Here is an 18,750-nt window from a genome sequence, read left to right as displayed (position 1 = left end):
TGAGTGGTAAAACACATGAGTACACAAGATGGTCCCTCAATCACTAAGTCCCCACACCCCGGTGCCACAAGTAACACTGCTGTGGCTCTCCAAAACATTGGAAGATAGGGACCTTTCCCCATGTCGCTGCCTTACTCACAAGCAATGGTCATCGAGGGTAGTGCAGAACTGTGAATCAATGATGCAGAATGACAAAGGATTTTGCAGGGTGTCCATTACTTCTTCTCAGATGGCAGGCACAGATGTGAAGGTGTTACACTGTGTTTGATGCAGAATATGGCATTCCTCCCTGTCATGGTCAGACACAGTCACCCATAATCCTTGATGATGAGTACACTTGCCCTCACATTCCCATGCAGTCCAACATCAGGCCACTGTCACATCCAAACATTCCACACACCCGAGTATTGCATGATTCAACCAGCCAGCCATTTGGAGACCCACAATTGGGCCCCTTTCAAAGTCTGTCAGGTGCCGATAAGCTGTGTCACCCAAGCACACGGCACATCCATGTCCTCCACAGTGATCATTCATCATTCGACATTGTTCATGCCCCTTATGCATCCTACCAGACTGGTAACAACACTATACATGAACAACACTAATGGACTATCTGTAACAGAAAATTGCAACTCTAACCATTTGCTGACCTGTCGATGATGTGAATGTGTTAAAAGTTACATTGTTGTCTAACCACATCTTCTGATTGCTTCACTTTTTTTGTCAAGCAATGTATGTGAATAAGATTGTGTCCTATGTTGCTTTTTGAACCATACAACACACAGAATATTGAAACTTTGTTGAATACGTGCTTGCTGAACTGAAGCTGATATTTCTGTTTAGGGACAGTATGAAACATTGTTGCATGAAACCCGTTCACTAGGCACAAAGTAAGTTGAAGGTTGTTGTTGTTGTTGTTGTTGTTGTCTTCAGTCCTGAGACTGGTTTGATGCAGCTCTCCATGCTACTCTATCCTGTGCAAGCTTCTTCATCTCCCAGTACCTACTGCAACTTACATCCTTATGAATCTGCTTAGTGTATTCATCTCTTGGTCTCCCTCTACGATTTTTACCCTCCATGCTGCCCTCCAATACTAAATTGTTGATCCCTTGATGCCTCAACACATGTCCTACCAATCGATCCCTTCTTCTAGTCAAGTTGTGCCACAAACTTCTCTTCTCCCCAATCCTATTCAATACTTCCTCATTAGTTATGTGATCTACCCATCTAATCTTCAGGATTCTTCTGTAGCACCACATTTCAAAAGCTTTTATTCTCTTCTTGTCCAAAATATTTGTTGTCCATGTTTCACTTCCATACATGGCTACACTCCATACAAATACTTTCAGAAATGACTTCCTTACACTTAAATCTATACTCGATGTTAACAAATTTCTCTTCTTCAGAAACGCTTTCCTTGCCATTGCCAGTCTACATTTTATATCCTCTCTACTTCGACCATCATGAGTTATTTTGCTCCCCAAATAGCAAAATGCCTTTACTACTTTAAGTGTCTCATTTCCTAATCTAATTCCCTCAGCATCACCCGATTTAATTCGACTACATTCCATTATCTTCGTTTTGCTTTTGTTGATGTTCATCTTATACCTTCCTTTCAAGATACTATCCATTCCATTCAACTGCTCTTCCAAGTCCTTTGCTGTCTCTGACAGAATTACAATGTCATCGGTGAACCTCAAAGTTTTTATTTCTTCTCCATGGATTTTAATACCTACTCCGAATTTTTCTTTTGTTTCCTTTACTGCTTGCTCAATATACAGATTGAATAACATCGGGAAGAGACTACAACCCTGTCTCACTCCCTTCCCAACCACTGCTTCCCTTTCATGTCCCTCGACTCTTATAACTGCCATCTGGTTTCTGTACAAATTGTAAATAGCCTTTCGCTCCCTGTACAGGGCTATTACAAATGATTGAAGCGATTTCATAAATTCACTGTAGCTCCATTCATTGACATATGGTCACGACACATTACAGATACGTAGAAAAACTCAAAGCCGCACTTCAGGTTTCTGCCGCCAAAGCGCTTGAGAGCGCAGTGAGACAAAATGGTGACAGGAGCCGAGAAAGCGTATGTCGTGCTTAAAATACACTCACATCAGTCAGTCATAACAGTGCAACGACACTTCAGGATGAAGTTCAACAAAGATCCACCAACTGCTAACTCCATTCGGCGATGGTATGCGCAGTTTAAAGCTTCTGGATGCCTCTGTAAGGGGAAATCAACGGGTCGGCCTGCAGTGAGCGAAGAAACGGTTGAACGCGTGCGGGCAAGTTTCACGCGTAGCCCGCGGAAGTCGACGAATAAAGCAAGCAGGGAGCTAAACGTACCACAGCCGACGGTTTGGAAAATCTTACGGAAAAGGCTAAAGCAGAAGCCTTACCGTTTACAATTGCTACAAGCCCTGACACCCAATGACAAAGTCAAACGCTTTGAATTTTCGGCGCGGTTGCAACAGCTCATGGAAGAGGATGCGTTCAGTGCGAAACTTGTTTTCAATGATGAAGCAACATTTTTTCTTAATGGTGAAGTGAACAGACACAATGTGCGAATCTGGGCGGTAGAGAATCCTCACGCATTCGTGCAGCAAATTCGCAATTCACAGAAAGTTAACGTGTTTTGTGCAATCTCACAGTTTAAAGTTTACGGTCCCTTTCTCTTCTGCGAAAAAAACGTTACAGGACACGTGTATCTGGACATGCTGGAAAATTGGCTCATGCCACAACTGGAGACCGACAGAGCTGACTTCATCTTTCAACAGGATGGTGCTCCACCGCACTTCCATCATGATGTTCGGCATTTCTTAAACAGGAGATTGGAAAACCGATGGATCGGTCATGGTGGAGATCATGATCAGCAATTCATGTCATGGCCTCCACGCTCTCCCGACTTAACCCCATGCGATTTCTTTTTGTGGGGTTATGTGAAAGATTCAGTGTTTAAACCACCTCTACCAAGAAACGTGCCAGAACTGCGAGCTCGCATCAACGATGCTTTCGAACTCATTGATGGGGACATGCTGCGCCGAGTGTGGGAGGAACTTGATTATCGGCTTGATGTCTGCCGAATCACTAAAGGGGCACATATCGAACATTTGTGAATGCCTAAAAAGACTTTTTGAGTTTTTGTATGTGTGTGCAAAGCATTGTGAAAATATCTCAAATAATAAAGTTATTTTAGAGCTGTGAAACCGCTTCAATCATTTGTAATAACCCTGTATTTTACCCCTGCCACCTTCAGAATTTGAAAGAGCGTATTCCAGTCAACATTGTCAAAAGCTTTCTCTAGGTCTACAAATGCTAGAAATGTAGGTTTGCCTTTCCTTAATCTAGCTTCTAAGATAAGTCGTAGGGTCGGTATTGCCTCACGTGTCCCAACATTTCTACAGAATCCAAACTGATCTTCCCCGAGGTCGGCTTTTACTAGTTTTTTCATTCGTCTGTAAAGAATCCGCGTTAGTATTTTGCAGCCGTGACTTATTAAACTGATAGTTCGGTAATTTTCACATTTGTCAACACCTGCTTTCTTTGGGATTGGAATTGACACAATACCAAGCACTTAAAATCACACGGACCATAAGCACAGATGTTTCAGCCAAGTACACCAGCAAGTAATTGTACTCAGTTGTGGAAAACTGTACACAGTAATGGTCTGTAGATTAAAACTTGATTGAAACACATTCTAGCAATATGCACAGGCAATAACATTGTTAAGATAAAAAGCCAACGTTTTTTTGATCTCCAAGAGCTCAAAGTTCCCCAAGTATATGTATGCACTTGTACTTGACACTTCATAGCTAGAGAGATTGTAAAGAAAACAACATTAATGTATATCACATGATGTTCAGAAAGGGAGTAAGGCACCATTTCTATCTGAGATATCTGTGAACGATCTTACTGAAGAAAAAAAAAAAATCACAAATAAATCAGGTTGCAACAACTGGAATCTCTCCAGAAGGATAATGTGAACAGCAGAGTAGTACCTACCCGCTTGCCCTGGCTCTCGTCAGCTGAGGCAGCTCCTGCAACGACGAGTGGCTCACTGATGGGTTTCATGGGTGGTGGCAGCTCTACATCATCCTCTGGCTCTTCGCCGTTCTGGTCCACGAAGGGTGGCCGCGAGCTGGGAGCTGGTGCTAGCCGCTCTTCTGCGCTCGACTCTTCACCCTCCGGCTGTGCCACTGCCTGCTTGTTGCCCATTTCCCCGGATGGCAGCTGTAACAAGTTGGATGAACCACGGTTTCATAATGTCTCCAAATTTCAACAGATATCCACTGTTGCAAAACTGTTACCCACAAATACAAAAATACTAAGCAGACATGGGAAATTAAAATTTGAGAATATCTCTTTGCAGTTAAACCATAGGTGTAAACAGATACTACATATCATGAATGTTGACGCATATGAACAGAAGGATGTTGCAGCACCAAAGCTGAAAGCTATTTTCCCTAAATATCACAAAGCATGTAGCTATGCTGTGAAAACAGAGGTCTGTGAACTAATGTACAGGTTAAATGATGAATGTTCAGAGAACATTTCCATCTTTCCTATTCTGATTAACAGCAACTATTATGTATGTCTTATGCATACTGATTCTCTCTCTGAGGTGTGCTGCAAAACTAAAAAGAGAAAGAAAAAAAAAAAAGTAAGAGTGAGAGTATCTTCATGCTTTGAATAACAGTACATCTCGAAAGGTGGATGCCTGTTATTAGAGTGGACTTACAGATTAATTGAAGCTGCCTTAGAAAGAAATTGTAAACTCTGGAAATCAAACAACAGTGTTGAATGAGAAAAATTAGAATGCGGTGAAGTTGTTATCAGAAATGCATCAAGTACACACTGCACAAGAATACTGAAGATGAAAATAAATGATTACAGTTTCAGACAAATGGAAACACATAACTATCAGAAAACTAGTATTTAGTGATTTTCATTTTCTGCCATTTTCACATCTCGCTTAAGGTGAACGTTATACCTAAGCTATTCAGCCCTGTACTGTCTCAAAGACTTTGAGCGGTTCTTCAACAATAAACATTTTTTTTTTCTTACTAGGTGATGGCAAGTAACTATAAATGCCACCAACAGTTGCAACAGCTGCAGCATTGCGAGTTAAATATACAGGACTAGAAGCAAATGGATCTCAACAATGAAACATATTTTACAGCCGTAAGTGTGCAACTTTTCAGATGCTACGGCTGGGAATATGCAAAGTTCCTGGCAGCAGAGATCAGATTCCCAATGGTACCCGAACCACATCATATATTTCACAAATAAACTCCACTGTCACTTTATCACTATGTGATCAATGATTTGACTTATGACAAAAAAGAAGTTAGGTTAATGTAATGTCCGCTCGACAGAAGAGGTGGAGCAGAAGCCTGGATGGAAATGAATGGGGGAAGAAACAGGCTGTGGCCTGGTTGAAGTAACCATTTCAACATTTGCCTCCAATGCCCAGGGAAATAAACCATGAAGGCTTAGCTGAGCTTTGAGCCAGCTCCTCAGAAATAAAGACGTGTTGGTACTCAAACGATAAGAGATGCTCATACTATCTTATCTAATGAGTGATTGCCTCAATGAATTTATGTGATTACAAAATTAATGGCAGACTTGTGGTGCCCTTCACAGCGTTTGAATGGCCTAGGTGATAATCCTACTAAGTTACGGATAATGGACGAATGCACAAAATGATTAGAAAACGAATGTCAAGAACTTGGATATACTGAAGACTATCTTCTAAGACAGCCGCGCACATGAGGCTGGTGCGACTTAGCATAGAATACTGCTCCCCTGCTTGGGGTTCTCATCGAGTTAATCTGACCGAGGACGTTAACGAAATTCAGAGCTCAGTATATTTCGCAGTAACAGATTTGCTCAAAGAACTGGGAGCAGTTGGACGAAAGGCATCCCTTTCGCAAAACCATCAAGGGTAAATTCAGACAGCGGGTATTTAAGGAAGAATCCACAAAAATTGAGCAGCGTCCATTGTATACCTTTCGTAAGGATCATGAGAACAACATAACAATAGGTTAAGCTGCGTACGGAGGTGAACAGCCAGCCACTTTTCCGTCAGTTCACAAGCGAGTGAAACAGAACAGGGAGTGTCAAACAACAAACAAGTATTCATGTTTTCATCGTGCCTTCAGCTGTCAGCGGGTTGGAGTAATGTTCCAATGCGCGTTGTATTCGAAGGAAAAAAAAGCAAAACGTATTTGGCACAGTTGCGATATTACATTTGCAGTCCTCAGCGTTCATTCAGTAAGATCACCTGGTTCTGAACCGCTTCAGTGGGGCCTTTTGGCAAAATTTGGTTGATCAAACTTGCGTTTGCACCAGGCGCCATCTACCATTGTTCTTTAAACATCTAAGAACACATCTGCTTGACTGTGGGCAAATCATGTCGGGTTTATACTTCCAGAGAAGCTAGCGATCGGATGTCTACTTCTCCTGGAGTACCCACTACGTTTTCTACATACACATCAACATACTCTCGAAGCCACTGTATGGTGCATGACAAGGGGGCGCTGTGTATCATTCCCTGTCATTCTCCTTCCTGTTCCATTCGCAAAGGGAGCTAGGGAAAAGGGACTGCCTGTGCGACTATGCAAAATCACTGATCTTCCTTATTTTATCCTTACGATTCTCACGCGGTGGAGGCAGCAGAATCGTTCCGCAGTCTAGAGAAAATGCGGGCTCTCTTAACCTTCCTCAATGGCGTTTCGCACAAACATACTGTTATTCTCCCCAACGATTCCTATCTAATAGGCTCATGGAGCATTTCGTAACACTCTAATACTGACCCGACTGCCCTGTAAAATCTTAGCATCATGCCTCTGAACTGCTTCGATGTCTCCCTTGTATCATAGTGGGGCTCCCAAATAGTCGCGCACTGGTCAAAAACGCGTCGCACCAGTGTTTTGCAAAGTTATGTGCGCTCTTAGCGTTACGCATAAATGTTTAATCGAAGTGACTGACTCGACACACATACGATTAATACTGTTTCTCCTACCCACCCGCATTAAATTGCATTTAACCTTGTTAACATCTACACCTATATTCCGTAAGCCATTGTACCGTACATGGCAGGTGGGGGGTTATCGATTTTCTTTCCTTTTCTATTAGTATAGTGACCGAAGAAAAATGATAGTCCACGTATATCCCTCTGCATTCGACCTAATCTCTCTTAGTTCATTCTCATTATCCTTACGCGAGATATACGACAGTGGCAATGTAATGGTCTGAGTCTCCTTCGAATATAGGTTCTTCAAATTTACGCAACAGTTTTTCGCGAGAACTACGTCGTCTTTATACTAAGGTTTCCTCGTTTAGTTCCCCGGGCATTCCTGTTACACTTCAGTAGGACTATACTGACCTGTTACGGACCTACCACCTCATATATGATTTCGTTCGATTTCTGCACGCATGCCTACTTGATAAGGACTCCAAACGCTAGAACAGAACTCTAGAATTGGCTGCACTAGCGACTTGTGTACGATTTTCTTTTATAGGTGCACTGATTTTCCCAGAACTCTTCGAACAAATCTAAGTCAATCGTTCGTCTTCCCTAACACCGATTTTACCTGACCGTCCCATTCCATATCACTTCTTGATATTACTCCTAAATATTAGTGGGACCGTAAAGTAGTGTCGTTTTTTACATTAAATTCAAACACATAAATTATTAACACAAGTTTTTATTTTTAATCAATGATGTAATCATCCTCGTTCCCAACAACTTTTACCATCTAGTGCGTAAATTTTCAATGCCGCGTCGATAAAAATCAATTGGTTTTTGAGCAAAATATCTGGAGGTGACACTTTGGACATCATTCATATTTTCAAGTTTGTTGGCATTTACAAAACGTTATAACGGTCAGGATATACGGAAATCCGATGGTGCAATATCAGGCGAGCATGGTGGGCGAGGCAATACCTCCCACTCTGAGTCAGTAACTTCTTCCAAGTTTCGCGCGTAGCGCAGTCTTGCATTATCGTGTTGCAGAATAACGCCTTTTCTGCTGATGATCGCTGGTCACTTTTCAATTAAAGACTGAATTACTAGATCCAACTGTTCACAGTAAAGGTCTGGAATCACAGTTTCTTCAGGTTTCAGCACTTCAAAATGAACAACTCTACGAATACTCCGCCAAATAAGTAAAAGTGCCTTTTTCGGGTGTAAACCTATCTTGGCTGTACTTCCTGGCGATTTATTTGGGCCGCGCTGAGTGACCGCGTGGTTTGAGGCCATGATAGGGACTGCGCAGCCCTTCCCGCAGGAGGTTTGAGTCCTCCCTCGGGCGTGGGTCTGTGTGTTGTTCTTAGCATAAGTTAGTTTAAGTAGTGTGTAAGACTAGGGACTGATGACCTTAGCAGTTTGGTCTCTTAGGAATTCACACACATTTAAACATTTGATTTATTCGGAGGGAGCCACTGCCTTTTGGGTTTCGAATTATCGTAGAGGACCCATATGTCGTCGCCAATGATCAAGCGATCAAAAAACGCTTCTGTATTGTGACGATGACCCAATAACTTGCATGTGGTGGCTTGTTAGCTTTGATTGTCTTTACCAATATGCTGCAAATGTTCTTGGATGGTCGACCAAGGTTGGCTAAGAGTGTTTGACAGGTCCTAGATTGTCTGACATGGATTTGCTTCCACTTCCGCCCTTAGCATCTTATTGTCTATAAAGTCGTTGGTCTTTCTGATCGATACGAGTCGGAAAGATGAAAATTACCCGATCTGATCTCAGAAAACCACCTTTGGCATATGCGAAGATCTAACGCACTTGGATAAATACCGCAAATATTTTCGGGTAGCAATTGTTGCGTTACTACCCTTGCGAAACTCAAAAATCTCACAATGCCGGGTATGTGCTTCTTCTGTCTTTTCACCATAAATTGCAATACAATTAGATTTAATTATTTACGTTTAAACAAGTCACTCTAATCTTAAAATGTCTTTCGCAAGATTTTGAAGTACACAATGAAATGATAAGGGGCAAACGAATATCGACAAGTGCAGAAACGTCATTATTTTCCGGTTCCCCTAATATGATGTAGCGTGCTCAAGACATTGAGTACCAACCTTTTAATCAGATGCTATAGTGTTCTTTCCCTTTGTTATAAGTATTACCTTACAGTGATATACATTTAAAGGGATCTGCCACTCATTACACAAATTGCAAGCTTTGTCCAAGTATTTCCGCAATTCTTCACCAGCGTTCCAGGGTGATACAAACCTGTTCACAACGGCATCATCAGAGAACAATCTTATAGTGCCGCTGATCCTTTCTGATACAGCGCTCATGTATGAAAGCTTATTAGGGTTCCTTCGGGCACACACGATGTTTCGTTTCTGTTGAACATTCGCCGTTCAGTTAAACGTACTGGCTACTATTAGTCAAACATTGCTCGAAATGAACACACATTTACGAAGATACTCCTTATGGTTGCATCCTGGTTAGTAGTAGATGATGTGGTGCCTTGTCAACCTTCTTGCGGAAATCTGGGAAGATAAGATCCACCTGTTCGCCTTCAACTATTGTCTGCAGAGACGTCGAGTATGAATAAAGCAATCAGTGTTTCAGACGAGTGGTTTTTTCCCCTCCTGAAACGGTGTCGATTCATTCAACCAACGTGCCACTCATCGCACCGCAGTGCTACGTCACTGGCTGGCAGGAGTGATAGAGAAGCCAAAAACGGAATGCGCTCTTACAACCGAAATTAACGAAACAACGAAGAACCCCCGTGGAGCCGGGGCGTACGATGCTGGACGAGCGATACTCACTGGGCAGTGGACGCCGGCGGCAGCGGCCTTAGCAGCAAGCCGGCAGGGCCAAGCAGCGGGAGTCGCGCAGTCCATGCTATGTCCAAAGTAGCGCTTGAGCGTCGAGTACAGCGCCCGCGTGTGCATGACGTCCTTCATGGCGGGCGGCGGCTCGCCGACTGTGTAGCGTCGGCGCGAGCGCCCCCTACTTATAGGCTACTCATCCCTCCCTGCCGTCTGTCCCCCCCTCCCCCTTGCCCCTCCACGCGCGAGGCGCCGCGTCGCGTCAGCCCGCGGCGCCAAATATACCATACCCCGTGTCTCGCTGCTCGGCTGTGTCGCGGCGCCCCCTGCTTCACGGAAGCTGGCAGCACTTCCGCGCGTCTATCACCAAGAAAGCCGGAACGCCGATAGCACTGGTTCTCCGATACCCCTTCTGGCCGCGAGGTTCCTGCACCGCTTCCGTCGAGTTTCTTCACTTTTTAGCGCGAAGTGGCTGTTGTAACGTGTGAGTCGGGGGATCCAGCGCCCGAAGTCCACGGCACGGAGGCTTTGACCTGCACGTCTCGTCTTCCTCTTCGCCGAACTATTCCGTGTCTTTGTGGTGCCAACGGACAGCAGCCGGGTGGAACCCCGGCGGTGACTGTGCTGCTTCGGCTCACTGATAGCAACGAAAACCTCTTACAAATGTCATCAGACTGCCTCTGTTGTCTCGGATGCTCCACTGTCACGTAAAGGAACTGTCGTGGGTTCGAGTTCCGCTTCGACCACGAGTGCAGATTTTAATGCATCGTGGAGATCTTTTGACGTGAAAACGTCTGTTTTTTCGAAAATTTTGAAAAATGTCATATTACCGTCTTGAGCTGCTGGTAAAATACTTGATTTGTACGACAAGTTTCGATCGCCTGATCATTATCACATTCATAAAAGTAATCAGAGTATCATGTTAGGCGAAACATAAAATCGTTATCGTCAGGCGATAAAACCACGAATAATGCACTATTATCGTATCGTAATATAAATTACGTCGTCAACCTATAAAAATTGTGCTAGGGAGTGCACACATTAACGTCAAGATCGTAATTCGCGTTAATGCTGTGAACAGATTCATACCGCTGGCCGGTGTGGCCGGGCGGTTCTAGGCGCTTCAGTCTGGAACCGCGCGACCGCTACGGTGGCAGGTTCGAATCCTGCCTCGGGCATGGATGTGTGTGATATCCTTAGGTTAGTTAGGTTTAAATAGTTCTAAGTTCTAGGGGACTGATGACCTCAGATGTTAAATCCCATAGTGTCAGAGCCCATCAGATTCATACCACACAGAGGCACTGAACATAAATGTGTACACTCCCTACCACAGTTTTTATAGATTGACCACGTGATTTATATTACGATATGACAACAGTGTATTGTTATTCATGGTTTTATCACCTGACGATGACGATTTTATATTTCACCTAAAATGACGCTGTCAACACTTTTATGAACCTGATGATAGTCAGACGACTGAAACTGGTTGTATAATAAATATTTTACAGGCGGCTCAAGGTGGTAATATGACATTTTTCAAATATCTAAGAGCTGTGGGGCATCGCTGCCAGAAATGCCATTTTTTTCCGTCCGTCGAACTTTTTGAAAGACAAAATACCGTCAAATTTGAATCTCTGATAATTAAGAGGTTAACAAAGTGTAAACAATGGTTGAGTCAGCAATGGATGTATCATGTCCGTACTTGTTTGTCGTGCACAGTATTTGTTTTACCTCTCAGTGAGAAAATGTGTGACGTTATCCACATTAGTACAAATAGAAATCCGCTAAATTTCTATTACACGATAAACCACACACATTTAAAGGTTGTCATTCAACTAAATACGTAGGAATTACAATAGGTTTACTGCAGAGACTGCCTGCAGAACGCTTGTTCGTCCTCCGCTAGGGTATTGCTGTTCTGTACGAGATCCTTACCAGATAGAATTGACGGAGGACGTCGAAAAAGTTCAAAGAATGGCAGCACTTTTCTTATAATCATGAAATAGGGAAGAGAGCGCCACGGATATAAATGCGAGTTGGGAAGGCAATCATTAAAACAAAGGCGTTTTTCGTTGCGACGATATCTTTCCACGAAATTTCCACACCAGCTTTCTCCCTGAATGTGAAAATATTTTACTGTCGCCCATCTACATGGGGAGAAATGATCATAAAAAAAAGAGAAATCAGAGCTCGTGTAGCAAGACTTAGTATTCTTTCTCCCACGCGCTGTTAGGAAGTGGAACAGTACAGGATGTGACAGTAATTTTTAAGTTGATTAAAAGACGCGCTCTCTGACTACTAGACAGCGATAACATGTGTGACAACGATAAAAGATAGCGAGGCCAGAGATGATTATTAACGAGCAATCCAGAGCACTAATTAATTAGTGGCTGTTTGTCTGTGTTGAGATCTGAAAGAGACTAGACGCATATTATGAATTTGTGTAAAAAATGTACGCATCCCAAGTATTATTAACCTCGTAAATGTATTACGTGAAGGTTGTGTATGAAAATATATTCGGGAAGTTTTTAAAAGATTTTTTAATATTTATTTTTTAGTTCATGATAGTACATCGTAATAAATGTTTTGACGATCCTGAGGACCTGCAAGGACACTAGTAACAATGGAAAGAAACATCAACGTGTCACCGCAGCGTTGAAGAGGTATAAGAAATCATTTGGAGAATGGATGTAAGACCATTTTTAATTTTTATATCTATGTACTGATGACGAAACCTTATTGTTCAATTTCTTCTTCATTAGCAACGGTGACTGTTCGGATAGCAGAAACCCCTCATTTATCCGTTAATATATTCCAGAATAGTCTTAAAAATGTCATTTAATCATTTAAATAATATTCCCTTATCATTTCCAAATCTTTTCCCCATAATCCTACAAGAAATAGTCTGAAGGTGCTTCGAAGAATCCTCTGCCAGGCACTTAAGTGTGAATTGCTGGGCAGTCATGCAGATGTAGATGTCATTGTACCAGTGTACGCGCATGCGCGTGATTGTCACGAATTAGCTATGTGCAAAGTTATAAATTGGTGTCGCATATAAACGCGTTTGGCTGGGACATCGAATCGGGTGTCTTTGTGAAGAGCTTGCGGAGCACACCCAGGGTCCGATATGGGGCAATAAAAACATTATCCGGAATAGAAGAGAAAATCGATACGAAATTGGAAATTACAAAATAATGAAAAATGTCGTCTCAGTGGTCAGAGGAAAGCCCGCGTCGAAAGGAATTTAAAAAGCCTCAAAAAATCCAGTGCTGAGAGAATGCTAGACCTGGTGAAGCGTCGAAAAGCAAATGAAAAAAACGGCGCAAAGCGATTACGTAGCTGACCATCGGACATAAAGCAGCCAGCGACACTTCATATCTGTGATTTATCTGTTCTGTTATCATTATACTACTTCTTGTTACCATTGTATTAAACAGTTTGATAATTAAATTACATATTAATAAGAAACACTTGTTATGATTTTTGCCCGACGTTAGCAAATCTATGGCACGACCCAGGTTTCCTTTCGAAGTTTTACAAAGAATGTAATTTTCATGCTTGCAGAGAGAGCTAGAGGGGATGGATGCAAAAAATATCGAAAATCGGTTTAGTATGATATGCAGAGGCAGCACTTCCGGAGTTGCAGTGGGTGCATCAGATCCAGTCGCTTGCTCCATGGGCACGACGAAGGCTGCGCGCTCGATCCATTACTAAGCAGCTGACGAACGTTTTTAGTTTTTAAATGAAAATCGCAGAGCTTTCTCCTTTCTGCAAAACTGTAACTGGAAAAAACTTGATTCAGAAGCATGAAGCTTTTTTTTTCAAATTTACAAAGTAAATAGAACAGTAGCTTAAATTCTGACATTGATCAAAATGGTCTGTTTAACTAAATTTCTAAAAATATTCCTTGATGACTGCCCGGCCTCGTTAGGCATAATGAATTACTCATTTTCAAAAAATTTAATTTCATTAGCTTCTTGTAACATGGGTCCACAGCTTACATATTTCTTTTTTTAAATTAAGTCATTTTCGCATTCCTATAAGATAGTGTTGCTCTTGATGGTAATATCATTGGTTGTTATTAATGACATGAGCAGCAGATTTGTTACCTACTGTATTATGTCTACTGACTTCAACCTGCATATCAGTAACAAATCACTCATGCCATTAATAACAAGCAATGACTACTACCACCAAGAGTAACACAGTCTCAGAAGAACGTATTTATACGACATAATATAACATCAAATTTTATGCATGAAAGTGACAAGTGCCAAAATCGTAATGGTGAAATAAAAATTTACAGCTAAACGCAAACACGACACCTTTCTAAAAAATTACGTATATTCGAGTTTCCACGGCACTTACGATTTTACCTAGCATTGGCAGTCACAATAGCTCACAGTGAAAGGCATTTCTCAAATTAGAAATAACAATAAAATTATCCCAGGCCGACGTTGTGGCAAAGCAGTTTAACCATTTTAGCTTTGATAAGTATTAAAAACAACATCCACATTGAAATTACCGACAATGTCTAGGATTTTGTGAAAACTAAAACTAGGAAAATAGACTTACTTTACATATGTTTGCAATTTCTTAAAAACTTGAAAATTAATTGAATGTTTAAGTATAGTACGTATGGTAATAAATAAAGATTTTAAGTAAGTTCTTTTTGTAAATCCTAAAACAAAATTAACATCCCATTAAAAGCGTATTTTTGAACATTAGGGATCAGGTAGCTAGTGAACCTAACTTCAACGTCAGCTGGGAGCGGCAATGAAGTGCTTGTACCCTTGTGGTGAATAGGTTAGAGCCGTCTCCGACAGACAGAATGGAAGGGGAGAGTCGAAAGCGGACAAGTACAGGAACAGTTTGGTTTTAGGACAAGCAGGGCTGTCAAGATGCAATATTAGCACTGGGCTAATCGTATGACTGGCGAAGCTTTTCTGTAACGCAGAAAGGGGTAAAAAATATCAATTTTTAAGCAGTATGGTATTAACTACAGGGACAGAGGGTCAGTTCTCTGTATGAGAAGCAGACTAGAGTTGTCCGTGTTGACGTAAAGGTATAATCGGCTAAAGTCAGGAAATGGGGGAGGCAGGGTTGTTCATACCCACCACTGATATTTAATTTGTGCACTAGCTGTAACCAGACACCTCCATGTAACGGGGGACTGACTACTAGATGTCAGGACAGGCAGACTCGCCCATATAAAAGGAGGCAGAGAAGCAGTAACAGGAGAGAGCAGTGTCTTCAAATGCGCGCTAGTCATTGGATGTCACCTGAGTAACAAATCGATCAACGGCATGTCGACCCTTCTAACGCTGCCCAAGTCGACTGTTGGTGATGTGATTGTGAAGTGGAAAGGCGAAGGAACAAAACCAGGCAGACCTCAAATACTGACGGCCATGGGCCGTCGAGCACTGCAGAGGGCGGTTGTAAAACGTCGCATGAAATCATTCGTGAGTTCTTTAGTGATACCAGCATTACAGCTAGCAGGATGACATTGCATAGAGAGTTAAGAAGAATGGGGTACAAAGGTCGAGCAACCCCTCGAAGTCACATTTCTCCCGTGAATGCTAAGCGACGCTTGAGGTGGTGCAAACAGCGACGCCGTTGGACAGTGGACAGTTGGACAGTGCGGCAATCCGATGGAAGGGTTCGGTTTGGCGATTGCCTGGAGAACGGTACCTGCCATCATGTCTATTGCCAGCAGGGGAAGTGCGGAGGACGTGGTGTTGCGGTATTGGGACGTTTTCCGTGGTTGGGGTGTGGTCCCCTTATCGTACCTAACAAAACACCACATGCGGAAGGATATGAACTCATTTACTGTGTACAGTAAAGGAACAGTTCGGAGACGATGATTATATCAGGATGACAATGTACCCTGTCGTAAAGAATCATCTGTGAGGCAATGGTTTGTGCACAATAACGTTCATGACATGGAATGCCTGCCCCGAGTCTCGACCTGAACGTGGTGGAACACCTCTGGGGTGAGTTGGAACGTCGACTTCGCTCTAGACTCCAGCGGCCAACATCACTACCATCTCTGGTATCGGCTCTTGACGAAGAACAGGCTGCTCCCTCATTCACATTCGTTCAAACACCTAACTGAAACTGTCCTCATCAGTATTCAAGCCGTCATATAGCCGAAAGAAGGACGTACCTCATATTAAAGTCCACTAAATCAAGTCTGGATGCTTTAGAGCAAATGACGTATACTGAAGATGTAGTGAGGCGAAGGACTACTTCGGTGTGGGAGTTTTCTGTTATCGACAGAAAATCAGAGTGATACTGTTCGCTCAAAGTGAACAGATATTAAGCCGAGTTCTTTTTAAAATGGAATGTTTGATAAGTGATGACTATAATACGAACATAAACAGAAAATAAAGTAAGTAATGACGCCCGCGTCTAACGCACGGCTTTCCGGATTGAGAAGGAGCGCCTGGTCCGCAGCACGAATCCGTCCGGCGGACTTGGGTCGAGGTCCAGTGAGCCGGCCAGTCTGTGGATGGTTTTTAGGCGGTTTTCCATCTGCCTCGGCGAATGCGGGCTCGTTCCACTTATTCCACCTCAGCTACACTATGTCGGCGATTGCTGCGCAAACAAGTTCTCCACGTACGCGTACACCACCATTACTATATCACGCAAACATAAGGGTTACGCTTGTCTGGTGTGAGACGTTCTCTGTGGAGGGGGGGGGGGGGGTGTCCACCGGGGGCCGAACCGCACAATAAGCCTGAAAGAGTGGTTCAGTGTGGAGCGGAGCGGCGGAGGGGTGAAGTGGACTGCGGTAGTTGTCGTGGGGTTGTGGATCACTGCGGCTGCGGCGGGGACGGAGCCTCTCCGTCATTTCTAGGCCCCCGATTAAAATACAAGGTAATGATGCACAGACAGGGAGGTAATCGGCTGTCATCTTTTTCAAAAGAACCGTCTCAGCACCCGACTTAAGTGATTTTGGGAAATGATGGGACTCCTAAATTAAGATGACCGGGTGGAGGTTTGAACCCTGCTCTTGCATTGTGAGCCCACTGCCTGAACAACTGCGCCGCGTTGCTTGGTCTCACGGTTAGCTAACTGTGGGGGTTTACGGGAAAAAAGGGATTATATACATAATTGGCTGTCATCCATGATCAAATCACACATGCAATCGACCGCTCATAAGAAATTACGATTGGCCGTGCTCCGATAAATCACACTTTTAAGAGAACATAACGGTCCTTTTATCGTTAGCGTATCAAATATGACATGCATGTTCACTCAACTCATTCACCGAGGCTGGGCGATAACATGAAAGCTGCAAGTAATTTCGCACGTTGTCCTTAGTAGTTGTGTAGTCGCGCACATGACGTCTAACTCTGCCAAACGCTAAGGAGCTGATACCCCTCTTCTTTTTTGGCGCAAATGTAACGGGAGTTTTCACCTTCCCTACATGGTCGCTGACTAAATGTAACAATTTCCGAGTATATTGCAGTTACTTAATCGGAGTATGATCTTTATAAGGAAGCGAGCTTGAGAAATCTCCGCCCGAGCAGGCCGCGGAAGGCTCAACGGTACCGACCGACCGCCGTGGCATCTTCAACCATTTGGCGTCATCGAAGGGGTGTGGAGTCAGCACACTGTTCTCCCGACCGCTGTCAGGTTTCGTAATGTGAATCTGCTACTACACGGTTAAGTAGGTCCTCAATTGCCATCCCGAGGCTGAATGCACCCCGGTAGCTCAACGGTGCATGACGGCCCAGATGGTGACCCATCTAAGTGCCAGCCACGCCCGACGGCGGTCATCTGACGGGAACAGGTGTATCCATCGCGGCACGGCCATGGACTCAAGCTTCACACATGTAGACTAAAATTAGCGCCCCATCGATCTACTGAGGATGGCTATAACGTCAATGAGACACCTGCCTTTTTCGACGTAGAATACTCCGAGGAGACTTCGTGCTGCAGTCTCCAAGTTCAAGGCGGACGTAGAACAGCGTGTAGTTACACCTGCTGGCTTGTATCAAATTGAAGGTCCCTGCACGAACACGGACCTTTCGTTAGAAAATGACAAGGCTGTAGAGGATTCTAAATTCTGGATATATGTCGTACAGTCTGGGAAGTATCGCGGCTGTCCTCCAAGTGAGGAAGACGGGACCAGCGGCGGGAAGCAGGGGCAAAGGCGGCGAGCAGAGCGTGTCCAAGGACCCCGGGAAGTTTATTTTACCGCGCCGGCCGCAGAAGGTCCTACGGAATGTAGGTCGCGACTGGTGGCGCGGAGCGGTTCGCACGAAGGCATTACCGCACAGCTTTATCGGAACGGGAGCTGTGCCCGCCAAGAGAAATGCTGGCTGGACGTGAGACAAACGACGTGGCGGCCTGCGGGATCGTTCTGGAACACTTCTCGGAACAAAGAAGTCCTCTCTCACCTTGGCACGATTGTGGGGAGGAAGCCGGAGTCGCTGGTGATACGGCGACGCCGTACGTATGCTACGACGTGCGACAGGGTGTGTCGCTGCACACGCGAGACGGTTGGCGTCTTCGCAGTCATTATCTCGCACCTGGCTAGGTTTGACGAGAAACGACGCGCAGCATCAAAATAACATTGCGCAGTGAGATGCTTATATAGGGCCCCAGTGACGCGTTCTTTGCTGGTAAACATAATGTTCCAGGGCATTTATAGTCAGATCCCTTAAGCGGTGGTTCACCTAGAGAAATTTTGGGTCCACGTGAATGTACTAATAAGTGTGGCGGTTCCCTTAGTCTCTCTCAATGGAACAGATAGTCTCGTCTCAAGCGCTAATGTTAGGGATAAAATGTGTCTACCTGTAAAATTCTGCTTGTGGCTGGTGATCTAACAGGCAGAGCACTAGATTCGGCGTTGGAGATCCCGGGTTCAATCGCGGATAGAGGCAGGGATTTATCCTCGTTCCTGTCCCTCCCGGACGACGCCAAGTT

At 43.8% G+C, this 18,750-nt stretch overlaps 1 protein-coding gene across 1 annotated transcript in view; it reads right to left on the bottom strand.

Moving 5' to 3' along the window:
• Nucleotides 1-18,750, bottom strand: part of LOC126480962 (kalirin) — a 1,643,174-nt gene that overhangs the window by 54,399 nt on the left and 1,570,025 nt on the right. Inside the window, exon 34 of the mRNA XM_050104391.1 lies at nt 4,009-4,236. Within this exon, the coding sequence (XP_049960348.1) occupies nt 4,009-4,236 (228 nt within the window). The remainder of the gene's footprint in view (nt 1-4,008; nt 4,237-18,750) is intronic.

Source organism: Schistocerca serialis, chromosome 5, assembly GCF_023864345.2.
Source record: "Schistocerca serialis cubense isolate TAMUIC-IGC-003099 chromosome 5, iqSchSeri2.2, whole genome shotgun sequence".
Taxonomy (NCBI): domain Eukaryota; kingdom Metazoa; phylum Arthropoda; class Insecta; order Orthoptera; family Acrididae; genus Schistocerca; species Schistocerca serialis.
Note: the sequence above shows the minus strand (reverse complement) of the source record. Positions and strands in the feature narration are given on the sequence as shown.